Source organism: Pseudophryne corroboree, chromosome 2 (genome assembly GCF_028390025.1).
Source record: "Pseudophryne corroboree isolate aPseCor3 chromosome 2, aPseCor3.hap2, whole genome shotgun sequence".
In the NCBI taxonomy this organism is placed as follows: Eukaryota; Metazoa; Chordata; class Amphibia; order Anura; family Myobatrachidae; genus Pseudophryne; species Pseudophryne corroboree.
The window spans coordinates 252448299-252463620 of NC_086445.1; the positions used below are offsets into that span (position 1 = coordinate 252448299).

Below are 15322 nucleotides of genomic sequence, written 5' to 3' on the forward strand. Positions count from 1 at the left end.
CACTCCCCCATAGGCGTGGACTAGTTGATCGCAGCAGCAACAAAAAGTTGCTGGCTGCGATCAATTTGGAATGACAACCTGAGTCCAGAGGAGTGTGGATACAATTCACTTTTAATTAAGAGACCTCTTGGGCAGATCAATAAAAATAAGCACAAGGTTTAATAAGAGGCGGTCCTACACAAACATTGGTGGACTGAGTATATTCTGGCAGCTATATAACTAACTATGGGGGTCATTCCGAGTTGTTCGCTAGCAGAAAATGTTCATTGTGCAGGGATGATGCAAAAAAAATGGCACTTCTGCGCATGCGTATGCGGCGCAATGCGCACGCGCGACGTACTTTCACAACGGCCGATGTAGTTTCACACAAGGTCTAGCGAAGCTTTTCAGTCGCACTGGTGGCCGCAGAGTGATTGACATGAAGTGGGCGTTTCTGGGTGTCAACTGACCGTTTTCAGGGAGTGTTCGAAAAAACGCAGGCATGACAGGAAAAACGCAGGAATGGCTGGGCGAAAGCAGGGCGTGATCGTGACGTCAAAACAGAAACGGAACAGTCTGAAGTGATCGCAAGCGCTGAGTAGGTCTGAAGCTACTCTGAAACTGCACACTCTGCGATCCTTTCGTTTGCACTTCTGCTTAGCTAAAATACACTCCCAGTGGGAGGCGGCATAGCGTTTGCACGGCTGCTAAAAACTGCTAGCGAGCGATCAACTTGGAATGACCCCCCATATCCTTAGATACATTGTTATGTATTTATGCAATTGGCCGGCAATACTGGTATATATTAAGGGTGCTTTTATAAGTTATTTTAATATACCTACTGGTTAATCCTTTTCTCGTAGTCCGTAAAGGATGCTGGGCTCCCACCCAGCGCTTCGTGATCCTGTAGTGGTTACTTAGTTCAATACTGCTTTGTTCTTGGTTAAGTACTGTTTTGTTACTTGGTTGAGTAATATTGTTCAGCCATTTCTGAGTTTTTAAGCTAGTTAGCTTGGTTTGCCTTGTTTGTGTGAGCTGGTGCGATAGGTGCGATAGGTGCCACTATCTGTGTAAAATCCTTCTCTCGAAGTATGTCCGTCTCCTCAGGCACAGTTTCTAGACTGAGTCTGGTAGGAGGGGCATAGAGGGAGGAACCAGCCCACACTGTTAAACTCTTAAAGTGCCAATGGCTCCTAGTGGACCCGTCTATACCCCATGGTACTAATGTGGACCCCAGCATCCTCTACGGACTACGAGAAAAGGATTTACAGGTAGGTATATTAAAATCCTATTTTCCTGAGTGACAGCATCTACTGTGCCAGGTTATGTTCATGAGTGTCACTCAGCTGTCTTGGCAGAATTTTATTGTTAAAGACAGTAAGATTTTTTTTTTCTATAGCACTACAATAGGTAAAAATAGAAAATCTTTGTTATCGCCACTCTAAATAGGCCTTCATATGAAGTACCACGTATGTACCATGAAGTACCTAGTATGTGTACCATGCAGGGCTGGCAAGAGAAATCCTGGGCCCCCCTGCCCCCACTGAAGGGGGTGTGACCACAGCATGCTGACAGCATGTCCACTCCTCTTTGGGGGCGTATCTAGCACATTGGAAGCACCTACTCACAGGAGCATGGCATGCCTCCCAGCCAGGGCAGTAGAGAGCCTGTCTGGGCCCAGCTACTTTCCAGGGGGCATGGCCTAATCACAGAAGGCGTGGTCCTGGGCCCCTCTATCAGACCTGGGCCCAGGTCATTTGTACCCTCTCCCCCCCTCTGTCGGCGCCACTGGTACCATGCAATCTCTCTTTTACTATAGAACCCACATATAAAATACAATAGAATCAGTAGTTTTATGTGATTTGTAAATCAGTGATATGGGAAACTAAGTAAATGCTGCTCGAGGTGGCAAATGGCTCCACATTAATAGTAGCCCATACTTACCACCGCATTGTAGTATCTGTATTAACGTGGGCTTACCTTTTATCCTTTCATTCCAGTGTAACAATATACAGTGAAAAGATGCAGAGAGCGCTTTTTTGTATAGGAAATTTTATGATAATTACATACTCTTATCTTTAAAACAAGATTCACTCAATTTTCTTAAAAGGCGAGGCTTTTATTGTGAAAGTTATATACTAAAATATAATAAATTAAACTAAAAATAAAACCAGAATAAACAAAACAGAATATATAAGGAGTTTTCCTGTGATTGGTTTTTATTTGATAAATAGAAGCAGTTTCCTATTTTCTATACAATGTAACACAATTGCGTTGAAAAAGTAAAGTATAAATATATTCTTTTCCACCAGTAGGGTTGGTGGAATGCCTACATTTCACCTTTTTCTTGATAATTCATTCAGTTATTGATTTTGAGACATATGCATAAATAAATATACAATATGAAATTATTTATAATAAAACTACACATAGCAGAGGTGAGGATGCACAAATGTTTCTGTCCTTATTATAAATGTCCCTTAAACCATGCAAATGGTATTTAATGAGATAGTAGAAAAATTGTTACGATAATAGAAAAAATGTAATAATGAAAAAATGAATGAAGCGGCGTCCTGCTCAAACGTCTTACCGGTAAGAGGTTAAATGTGATATTCCTGCAGGTTGTTCAGAACCTTGTGGCAAATGCAGCGGTTCAGAATGTCCTTCTTCCTTATAAGCGCTGGATCCCCTCCGGTAATAATACCCAGAAAGTCCCTGGTTCAGTCTATTGGGTTGGGGTCCGGCAGTATGTGACTAGGATGGATGGATTTCCCGTTGCTCCTGGAGAAGCGTCCCGGCTCCCATCCCATTCACATACTCCCGGAGCAACGGGAAATCCACCCATCCTGTTCGCATACTGCCGGACCCCAAGCCAATAGACCGGACCAGGGACTTTCTGGGTATTATTACCGGAGGGGATCCAGTGCTTACCGTTACAATTTTTCTACTATCTCATTAAATACCATTTGCATGGTTTAAGGGACATTTATAATAGGGACAAAAAAGATTGAAGCAGCTTATATGTTTCTATAAAATCACCCAAGGAATCATATGTCTTTCTGTATGTCTTTTTTTTTCTTTTTCTTTTTTTTTTGATGATCAATAAAAATTGAGATTGTGTGAAAAAAAAAAAAATCACCCAAGGGATTAGTGCAGTCGGACCTACTTTTCTGCCATAACAATATACAGTATATACAGATAGTTTAGAATATATTTTTGTTTGATAATTATATTAGTAATTATTGTTGACAATAAAAATGTAATTTTTTTGAACGTATTTAGTCTAGTTGCCCACTGGTGTGAAAATGCAAGTAGCACAATATGTCAGATGCGAATGGGGTAGCCAGAGCTGTGATAATGGAGGACACTTCAGTGTATATGCGATACTATAGCAGGCATTGTCTGCTGGTCCACCAGTGCTCCTAACTGCAAGTGTGTATGAGGTCATTGGAAGCAATATGTTCCATCCTCATACACATTTATATGCTCCGATTAGCATATAATGCTAGTAAAAGCGTAGTTTTTATGTCAGTACATAAGATGCCTTAGGGAGCCATCAGGTCAGGCTGCGCAGGGCAGCACAACCCCTGTGTAAAAGTCCTAATTGTTTCTTCATTCCAAAACTTTCATTTTATATTACATCTGTGTAGCAAGTTTATGTTATTAAAGTACCTGTGCTTCCTGCTTTTCAGGTTGTTAGTTGGAGCTCCACAGGCAACAGCGTTACCAAAGCAGTTATCAAATCGGACGGGAGGGCTTTATGGATGCCCGTTGACTGCAGAGGGTAAAGACTGTAAACGACTTGACATTGACGATGGAGGTACTGTACAATACGTTACGATTTCTGCTTTTCTTTATTTTTATTATTTTTCTTCTACACCTGCTTTTCTTTTTTTTTAATGTAAGTTTTAATATCTTTTATTTTTAATATTGTGCACTTTTACATTCCATCATTTACTGGGAGCAGCGCAAGGTAATAATCAAGTAAATGAGGCCTCCGCAGCTTCCAGCACAATGAAGACTAGCTGCAGTAATTACTGATAGATCCATTTTCATGCATCTGTCATGTCTGCCTAGGCTTTCATTCTCTTAAGGGTTATGTCACATGAGTGACCTGCGATAATGCCCAGCACTTCAGTATGAATGGTGTGTACACCATGGAGATGAGCAAAAATGTAGTAACGTTTCTGCTAAATATTCACCTCATTCTGCATTTGGCTAAAATGCTTTGTATATTTTATCACCTGAATTTCACTTTAAGGGGGCAACATCGGGTGCGAAAACCGGCCATTTTTCGCACTTTTTTCCAATGTTTCATCAATATTTTTTTTTACAGGCTATCCTATTAGATTGCCTGTAAAAAAATACTTTATCTCCCGCGAACACACAGGTTCATGCGAAAACGGGGCGGTTTCAGGCAGGTGAAACAAAATCCCAGATAATAAAATCCCCGGAAACCTACAGGGAGGGCGCCGGGAGCATGCACTCGGTGACTCCCAGCGGGGAAGCCAGGGCAGCGCCGTACCCCGCACCCCCCATCTTCCCCCGGCAGCGGTCACATAACGGGGGAGCGTTCATTGAATCGGGGGGAGCCGGAGGTACATCGCTGCACCAGGTGCTGTCAGGAGCCGGCACCCGGTGCAGCAACAGGTAACTCCCGATAATCTGCCGCTCATGCCAGCTTATCGGGGCTAATAGGATAGCCCCCGGCAGGACAATTAGCCCCGGTAAATTACCGGGGCTAATTGTGTCCTAAGTGTTCCCATGGTAAATGCACTATTTATAGGCTGTCAATTTGCGGGATACCACAGACTGGTAGAGCAAAAACTGAATTCACTGATTGAATTGCTGTAGTTTCTTGTGACTGCAAGATGGCTTTTTCTACTCTGAGACACTATACATGGGAAATTTCAACAACATTTTGCTCATCTCTCATTTATTTTATCACCAGTTATTTATATAGCGCATACATATTCTGCAGTGCTTCACAGAGAATACTTATCACCAGTTATTTATATAGCGCATACATATTCTGCAGTGCTTCACAGAGAATACTTATCACCAGTTATTTATATAGTGCATACATATTCTGCAGTGCTTCACAGAGAATACTTATCACCAGTTATTTATATAGCGCATACATATTCTGCAGTGCTTCACAGAGAATACTTATCACCAGTTATTTATATAGCGCATACATATTCTGCAGTGCTTCACAGAGAATACTTAACTAAAAATTACTGAGACATTTAGGGCCTAATTCAGACCTGATCGCTAGGCTGCGTTTTCTCACAGCCCACGATCAGATCTGAACTGCACATGCGTATGCACCGCAACGCACACGCGCGTCGGACAACAACGGGGGTTACCGGTCAACGATTGGTTTGTGCGACAGATCCATTCGTGGGGGTGAACGCAAGGAAATTGACAGGAAGAGGGCATTTGTGGGTGGCAACTGACCATTTTCAGGGAGTGTCCGCAAAAACGCAGGAGGGACTAGGCTTTTGGAGGGAGGTATTCTGACATCAGCTCTGGCCCCGATCATCGCTGCGGCTGAGTGGACTGAGCGGAAACTGCACAAAATCAGTTTATACAGCTCTGCTACACATGCGATCGCACACTTGCACAGTGAAAATACACTCCCCCTGTAGGCGGCGACTATCTGATCGCAGGGCTGCAAAAATCACTGCCCAGCGATCAGGTCTGAATTAGGCCCATTGTTAAAAGCTTCCACCTTCAGCTCCAGTAATGCTGACAATGGTACATGAACTACAGTATATATATGGATTTTATTTTATCTTTAAATCCTGCAGCTGCCAAATTCAATCCAGCATTTTTCCTATATAAACATAATCATGTTTCCTATGTATATGTGTGAAAAGCCATATTCTTTTCAGTGGACTTATCATCATACCTCAGTTGTGTTTTACAATATGCGTATATAATAGTACTAGAAATATGTTTAAACAAAAGGATAATAAAATAGTTTAGCGTAGCTACATATTTTTTTCAGTGACCTCACAAAGGAAAGGATGTGCATGGGACAATAATTCAATTAGTTTATAGACTGTCAGTTCTTGGGGCGTAGTTTTATTTTCTACTGATGAGTTGTGTAGATCTCCTATCCTCAGGCAGCAACATGTGTAAGTGTATGTGAATGATTTGATTTGTATTTCTGTGTTACTTTAAGAAAACTGCAATTATTTTTTCTGTATGTCAAAGTTCATACTGGCTGAATAACGTATTCAATTTGTGCCATTTGCAAAATTCTTTAAGCACACAACTGTGAGTTATCCATTTGGAAATCACCTTGCAGCTGTACATTTTAGTGTACACATTGAACTCACAATCCGGGACCCTCTTGGTAATATTGGTAATTGAATCTTCATTATTTGTTTTTAATAGGTGCTAAAATCATATATCAGGTGTTTAGCCATATTATATTGTTTATCAACATTATTGTGATGTTTTAACATTGTATCACACCCCCGGGAGGTTGCTGTATTGTATTTTATTTACATTTAATAAATGTTTCTCATTATCTGATTGTCAAGCGCCACTTGGTTTTTTGTTTGTCAATTTTTTTAAATCTGTTTTTAAGCAATTATTATTGTGATTTTTTGTCATGTTAAACTCCATTTTATAACATTCTTTGTGAACTTAAAGAATGCATGTATCATATAGCCTTATTTTATTATGCTACATTTAAGTCACATACTTATTTGATTGACAGTAATGCTTGCTAAATTAGGTTGCGATTGCAGTTTGAGAAAAGTCAGAGAGTGAATAAAGACTTCCTAAGAGTGTCAACTCTTGACTTAAATATTAGTGGTGGCAGAACAAGGTGGTTAATAAAGAGTGTGATAAATAACTTTGGGGGATTTCAGTCATTTTTAGGCAGACCAAGTATTTTTGTTTTCTCTAACGTCCTAGTGGATGCTGGGGACTCCGTAAGGACCATGGGGAATAGCGGCTCCGCAGGAGATTGGGCACAGCTAAGAAAGAATTAGGACTACCTGGTGTGCACTGGCTCCTCCGACTATGACCCTCCTCCAGACTTCAGTTAGAATCCTGTGCCCGGCCGAGCTGGATGCACACTAGGGGCTCTCCTGAGCTCCTAGAAAGAAAGTATATGTTAGGTTTTTTTATTTTACAGTGAGATCTGCTGGCAACAGACTCACTGCAGCGAGGGACTAAGGGGAGAAGAAGCGAACCTACCTAACTGGTGGTAGCTTGGGCTTCTTAGGCTATTGGACACCATTAGCTCCAGAGGGATCGACCGCATGGAACCGGCCATTGGTGTTCGGTCCCGGAGCCACGCCGCCGGCCCCCTTACAGAGCCAGAAGCAAGAAGAATCCGGAAAATCGGCGGCAGAAGACATCAGTCTTCACCAAGGTAGCGCACAGCACTGCAGCTGTGCGCCATTGCTCCTCATACACACTTCACACTCCGGTCACTGAGGGTGCAGGGCGCTGGGGGGGGGGGCGCCCTGAGAAGCAATAAATACACCTTGGCTGGCAAATATATCACAATATATAGCCCCAGAGGCTATATATGTGATAAATACCCCTGCCAGAATCCATAAAAAAGCGGGAGAAAAGTCAGCCAAAAAAGGGGCGGAGCTATCTCCCTCAGCACACTGGCGCCATTTCTCCCTCACAGTTCCGCTGGAAGGAAGCTCCCTGGCTCTCCCCTGCAGTCTACACTACAGAAAAGGGTAAAAAAGAGAGGGGGGGGGGCACTAAATTTAGGCGCAAAATACATATATAGCAGCTATAAGGGGATATAATTTAGTTAATCCCTGTATTATATAGCGCTCTGGTGTGTGCTGGCATACTCTCTCTGTCTCCCCAAAGGGCTTTGTGGGGTCCTGTCTTCTGTCAGAGCATTCCCTGTGTGTGTGCGGTGTGTCGGTACGGCTGTGTCGACATGTTTGATGAGGAGACTTATGTGGAGGAGGAGCAGGTGCCTATAAATGTGTTGTCACCCCCTGCGGGGCAGACACCGGAGTGGATGGACTTGTGGAAGGAATTACGCGAAAGTGTCGACTCCTTACATAAAAAATTTGACGACATGCCAAATGTGGGGCAGCCGGCTTCTCAGCCCGTGCCTGCCCAGACGTCTCAAAAGTCATCAGGGGCTCTAAAACGCCCGCTGCCTCAGGTGGCAGACACAGATGTCGACACGGATACTGATAACAGTGTCGACGATGAAGAGACTAATGTAATGTCCAATAGGGCCACTCGTTATATGATTGAGGCAATGAAAAATGTTTTACACATTTCTGAAGTGACCCCAGGTACCACAAAAAAGGGTATTATGTTTGGGGAGAAAAAACTACCAGTAGTTTTTCCCCCTTCTGAAGAATTAAATGACGTGTGTGAACTAGCGTGGGCTTCCCCTGATAAAAAATTTGTAATTTCAAAAAAATTACTAATGGCGTACCCTTTCCCGCCAGAGGATAGGTCACGTTGGGAAACACCCCCTAAGGTGGATAAAGCACTTACGCGCTTATCAAAAAAGGTGGCACTGCCGTCCCAAGATACGGCCGCCCTAAAGGAACCTGCTGACAGAAAGCAGGAGGCTCTCCAAAAAGCTATATATACACACACTGGTATTATACTGAGACCAGCTATTGCCTCAGCATGGATGTGCAGTGCGGCAGCTGCATGGTCAGACTCCCTGTCAGAGAACATTGACACCCTAGACAGGGACACTATATTGCTAAACGTAGAGCATATTAAAGACGCTGTCTTTTACATAAGAGATGCACAGAGGGATATTTGCCGGCTGGCATCAAAAATAAGTGCACTGTCCATTTGTGCCAGGAGAGGGTTATGGACCCGGCAGTGGACAGGGGATGCAGATTCCAAAAGGCACATGGAAGTTTTGCCTAATAAGGGTGAGGAGTTGTTCGGGGATGGTCTTTCAGACTTAGTGTCCACAGCAACAGCTGGGAAGTCAGCATTTTTGCCACATGTCCCCTCACAACCAAAGAGAGCACCGTATTATCAGGTGCAGTCCTTTCGCCCCCAAAAGAAGGCTCGCTCACAGGTAGATCCCTGGATCCTTCAAGTAGTATCTCAGGGGTACAGGCTGGAATTCGAGACATCCCCCCCCCCCCGCCGTTTCCTCAAATCTGCCTTACCAACGACTCCTTCAGAAAGGGAGGCTGTGTTAGCGGCAATTCACAAGCTGTATTCCCAGCAGGTGATAGTCAAGGTGCCCCTACTTCAACAAGGACGGGGTTACTATTCCACAATGTTTGTGGTACCGAAACCGGACGGTTCGGTGAGACCCATTTTAAATTTGAAATCCTTGAACACATATTTAAGAAAATTCAAGTTCAAGATGGAATCGCTCAGGGCGGTTATTGCAAGCCTGGAAGAGGGAGATTACATGGTATCTCTGGACATCAAGGATGCTTACCTGCATGTCCCCATTTACCATCCTCACCATGAGTACCTCAGATTTGTGGTACAGGATTGTCATTACCAATTCCAGACGTTGCCGTTCGGCCTGTCCACGGCACCGAGGGTATTTACCAAGGTAATGGCCGAAATGATGATACTCCTTCGGAAAAAGGGAGTTTTAATTGTCCCATACTTGGACGATTTCCTGATAAGGGCAAGGTCCAGAGAGCAGTTGTTGGTCGGCGTAGCATTATCTCAGGAGATGCTACACCAGCACGGTTGGATTCTGAATATTCCAAAGTCTCAGCTGGTTCCGGCGACACGTATACTGTTCCTAGGGATGATTCTGGACACGGTCCAGAAAAAAGTGTTTCTCCCAGAGGAGAAAGCCGAGGAGCTGTCGTCTCTAGTGAGAGGCCTCCTGAAACCAAAACAGGTGTCGGTGCATCATTGCACGCGAGTCCTGGGAAAGATGGTAGCTTCCTACGAAGCGATTCCATTCGGCAGGTTCCATGCCAGAACTTTTCAGTGGGACCTGTTGGACCAATGGTCCGGATCGCATCTTCAAATGCATCGGTTGATAACCCTGTCTCTGCTGCAGGGTGTCTCTGCTGTGGTGGCTGCAGAGTGCTCACCTCAGAGAGGGCCGCAGATTCGGCATACAGGACTGGGTCCTGGTGACCACGGATGCCAGCCTTCGGGGCTGGGGGGCAGTCACTCGGGGAAGAAACTTCCAAGGACTTTGGTCGAGTCAGGAGACTTCCCTACACATAAATGTTCTGGAACTGAGGGCCATTTACAATGCCCTAAGTCAAGCAAAGCCCCTGCTTCAAAACCGGCTGGTTCTGATCCAGTCAGACAACATCACGGCTGTCGCCCATGTAAATCGACGGGGCGGCACAAGAAGCAGGACGGCGATGGCAGAAGCCACAAGGATTCTCCGATGGGCGGAAAATCACGTGTTAGCACTGTCAGCAGTGTTCATTCCGGGAGTGGACAACTGGGAAGCAGACTTCCTCAGCAGGCACGACCTCCACCCGGGAGAGTGGGGACTTCATCCAGAAGTCTTCCAACTGATTGTAAACCATTGGGAAAGGCCACAGGTGGACATGATGGCGTCCCGCTTAAACAAAAAGCTGGAAAAATATTGCGCCAGGTCAAGAGACCCTCAGGCGATTGCTGTGGACGCTCTAGTGACACCGTGGGTGTACCGGTCAATTTATGTGTTCCCTCCTCTTCCTCTCATACCCAAGGTACTGAGGATAATAAGGAGAAGAGGCGTAAGAACTATACTCATTGTTCTGGATTGGCCAAGAAGAGCTTGGTACCCGGAACTTCAAGAAATGATCTCAGAGGACCCATGGCCTCTGCCGCTTAGACAGGACCTGCTGCTGCAGGGGCCCTGTCTGTTCCAAGACTAACCGCGGCTGCGTTTGACGGCATGGCGGTTGAACGCCGGATCCTAAAAGAAAAGGGTATTCCGGAGGAAGTCATTCCTACGCTGATTAAAGCTAGGAAAGATGTAACCGTACAACATTATCACCGCATATGGCGAAAATATGTTGCGTGGTGTGAGGCCAGGAAGGCCCCGACGGAGGAATTCCAGCTAGGTCGATTTCTGCACTTCCTACAGTCAGGGGTGACTATGGGCCTAAAATTGGGTTCCATTAAGGTCCAGATTTCGGCTCTGTCGATTTTCTTCCAAAAAGAACTGGCTTCACTGCCTGAAGTTCAGACATTTGTCAAGGGAGTGCTGCATATTCAGCCTCCTTTTGTGCCCCCAGTGGCACCGTGGGACCTCAACGTGGTGTTGGGTTTCCTAAAGTCACATTGGTTTGAGCCACTCAAAACCGTGGATTTAAAATATCTCACGTGGAAAGTGGTCATGCTTTTTGCCTTGGCTTCGGCAAGGCGGGTGTCAGAATTGGCGGCTTTGTCATGTAAAAGCCCCTATTTGATTTTCCATATGGATAGGGCAGAATTGAGGACTCGTCCCCAATTTCTTCCTAAGGTGGTATCAGCTTTTCACTTGAACCAACCTATCGTGGTGCCTGCGGCTACTAGGGACTTGGAGGACTCCAAGTTACTGGACGTAGTCAGGGCCTTGAAAATTTATGTTTCCAGGACGGCTGGAGTCAGGAAGACTGACTCGCTATTTATCCTGTATGCACCAAACAAGATGGGTGCTCCTGCTTCAAAGCAGTCTATTGCTCGCTGGATTTGTAGCACAATTCAGCTTGCGCATTCTGTGGCTGGCCTGCCACAGCCTAAATCTGTAAAAGCCCATTCCACGAGGAAAGTGGGCTCTTCTTGGGCGGCTGCCCGAGGGGTCTCGGCTTTACAACTTTGCCGAGCTGCTACTTGGTCAGGGGCAAACACGTTTGCAAAATTCTACAAATTTGATACCCTGGCTGAGGAGGACCTTGAGTTCTCTCATTCGGTGCTGCAGAGTCATCCGCACTCTCCCGCCCGTTTGGGAGCTTTGGTATAATCCCCATGGTCCTTACGGAGTCCCCAGCATCCACTAGGACGTTAGAGAAAATAAGATTTTACTCACCGGTAAATCTATTTCTCGTAGTCCGTAGTGGATGCTGGGCGCCCGTCCCAAGTGCGGACTGTCTGCAATACTTGTATATAGTTATTGTTAACTAAAAGGGTTATTGTTGAGCCATCTGTTGAGAGGCTCTGTTATGTTCATACTGTTAACTGGGTATAATATCACGAGTTATACGGTGTGATTGGTGTGGCTGGTATGAGTCTTACCCGGGATTCAAAATCCTTTCCTTATTGTGTCAGCTCTTCCGGGCACAGTATCCTTACTGAAGTCTGGAGGAGGGTCATAGTGGGAGGAGCCAGTGCACACCAGGTAGTCCTAATTCTTTCTTAGCTGTGCCCAGTCTCCTGCGGAGCCGCTATTCCCCATGGTCCTTACGGAGTCCCCAGCATCCACTACGGACTACGAGAAATAGATTTACCGGTGAGCAAAATCTTATTTTAAGACATATCCATGTGGGCTTGGTCATGGCACAGAATTTATCTGTGCCAACTGAAAACATATGCAGGGGGCCTGATTCAGCTGTGGACAGAGCTGCTGCACATAGAGCAAAGTACTGATGTTTCGCTAAATACACATGTGCAGTACACGTATTGCGGGTACGGATCTCGGACATTGGTCGCACTATGGTTGCAGACGTCAGTGACTGACAGTCTGCAGCCATTTGGGGTCGGAGAGGTGGTAGTGATGGCTGGCATTTCACAAAACGGGAGTGATGGCTGCCATTTCCCAAAGCAAGAGTGATGAGGCCAGGATCTCCACCGAAAGACTGAGATTTCATGGCCTTTTTATTGGGTGACAGGAAGCAGGAGGCGCCTACTTATATGAGACGCCTCCTGCTGCATTAACATATTAGTCTTATCGCTGCTGCTTCCATGTAAGCAGCAGAGATAGCACCTCCATTTAGATCTGAATCAGGCCCAATGTGATCTTAAAACAGTTCATCTGTGGAGCTGTCCCGAAAATCAGTCAGTCTGAACAGATGTTGTTAACCTTATATACACCTTCTTCGCTATCACTGTTACATGACACCCAAAATACATTCTACACCTCTTGCCGACTGCAGATGTCTCCAAACATGTATACATATATACCGATTTGGCCTTTTCCTTTCTGAAGCAATTAGAGCTGACCCCCCTCTTCCCAACCCTTTTGCCAAACGGGTACACAAAGGGCAACGACCAGGTCTCTTTTGCACATACATCATGAACCAGTGGCGTGCGGTGAGGTCAGTGGCTGGTGAGGCACTGCAGCCATAATGTCCGTCGAGTCCCGCCAATGACTCCAACCACTGCAGAGCCAATGCCCGCTACTGCCACTGACCCGGTCAATGGCCTACATCTGCTAATCCACATCTCAGTCCGATTCTGCTGCTAATGCCCGTAGCCAGTCTGCTCATCAAACTTGTAAAAAGCAGGCGGCTAATACTGTATATTGTTAATTTTTTTACATTTATGGGAAAGAGAGAGGAGGAATATGGGGAGATGGAAGAGATGAGAAATATGGGGAGATGGGAGAGAGAGCAGGGGTTAGAATTGGAGTAGTCAGGTGGAGAGCAGGGGGCAGGCTGACAGTAGTAGTAGTGAGGAGCAGGGGGGCAGGCTGGGAATAGTAGTGGGGAGATGGGGACAGGATGGAAGTAATGGTAGTGCAGGGTAGGGGGGCAGGCAGTGAGTAATAGTAGTGCAGAGGGGTTTAGTATGATTTACTAATTGACGGGATGCCGGCGGTCAGAATACCGTCAGCAGCATCCCGACCATCAGAATGTCGACAGCCCCCTGTAACGTACCCAAACCCTCCCCTGTCCCCTACCCTAACACTCCCGGGTGGTGCCTAACCCTAACCCTCCATTCTCCGCTGCCTAAACCAAACCCTCCCCGCTTGGTACCTAATCCCTAACCTGCTCTTCTAAGTACCTATCTATCCCCGGTACCTAACCCTAACCTTCCCGGCCCTGCACCCTAAGCCTAACCTCCCTTTTCCTGCCTAAACCTGACCTCCCCCTGCGTCAGGGCGCAAGCATGTTCCGCTGGAAGGACGTTCAGGAATCCGGCTGTTGGTATTCTGATGCCGGTATCCGGAGCGGCGTTGGTATTTAGATGCCGGGCTTGTGGCGTCCTTTGGTATTTTGGTGTCAGTATATCGACTGCCAGGATCCCATCCATTGGGAACTTAACTGCATCCCATGCATAGTAGGGGGGCAGGCAGGGAGTAGTAGAGGGGACGGCTGAATAGGAGTAGTGGTGCAAAGTGGGCAGAGCATAAGTTAGAATAAGATGAACAAGAATCTCACCTCTTTACAGCTACCGGGTCCCAGCCACAGTTGCTCCCTCCATGCTGACAGAAGGCTCACACAGGACATACACTCGGACAGTGATGAATCCTGCTCCTGCAGCAGCTCACAGCCGTCTCTTCCCTGCACGGGGCTAGGACACAGGGGTGGACGCTGCCTGCGATCATTTTGCAGGGGGGGGGGGGGGGGGGGCACCGTAGCTAGGCTCTGCAGTGCTTCGAGCAGTGTCCACCTCGCCACTGGTGCTGACCAATGTTTGTAATACAGGCTGCAGTAGCTGCAGCCTACAGACATTCCCCTGAGCGCCGTGTGTGACAGTCGGTGGTGGGAGGCCCTGGGAGGGGCAGGACCTCTGCTGCAGCCCTGCATATGATGCGGCCATAGAAGAGATAATGTCACATCTGTATTTTCCAGCACGGTGGAAGCACTATCGGCCGCCATTTGTGTAATCTCGGTGGGATGGGGGGGTGGCTAACGCTCGTGGCTATAAACTCCAGCGGGTGTAAACTTGGCGGGGTGGGGAGCCGCTCGTGGTAGCCGACCCCGGGAAGTGAGGTGGTTTGGGGATGGGTAGCCAGTCCGGCCCTGCCCACTGTCCAATCAAATCAACCTCAGTAATAGGGGCGTGCTTTCATGTGGGCTGAAAGCACGATCCTGTCGAAGAGGCACTTCCAGTAGGTGCCGCTTACAAGGCTATTTTTAATGGGCTTTTACTGCCGATGCTTGGCCCCGCCCCTGGCCCTTTCACACTGACAGCAGGAGGCACCAAGAGCAGTGCCTCCTAAACATATTTAAAACTTTTTTTGAGTCAAAAAAGTTGCTCAAAATAATATATAGGCTTAATAATAAGAATTTACTTACCGATAATTCTATTTCTCGTAGTCCGTAGTGGATGCTGGGGACTCCGTCAGGACCATGGGGAATAGCGGCTCCGCAGGAGACAGGGCACAAAAATAAAGCTTTCGGATTAGGTGGTGTGTACTGGCTCCTCCCCCTATGACCCTCCTCCAAGCCTCAGTTAGGATACTGTGCCCGGACGAGCGTACACAATAAGGAAGGATATTGAATCCCGGGTAAGACTC

General features: G+C 46.4%; 1 protein-coding gene across 3 annotated transcripts in view; it reads left to right on the forward strand.

Annotated features, from left to right (window-relative positions):
- The window catches only part of ITGA7 (integrin subunit alpha 7), a 235309-nt gene that overhangs the window by 110585 nt on the left and 109402 nt on the right, over positions 1–15322 (forward strand). For all 3 annotated transcript variants that reach the window (XM_063952666.1, XM_063952667.1, XM_063952668.1), the window contains exon 2: positions 3672–3799. In XM_063952666.1, the coding sequence (XP_063808736.1) occupies positions 3672–3799 (128 nt within the window). The remainder of the gene's footprint in view (positions 1–3671; positions 3800–15322) is intronic.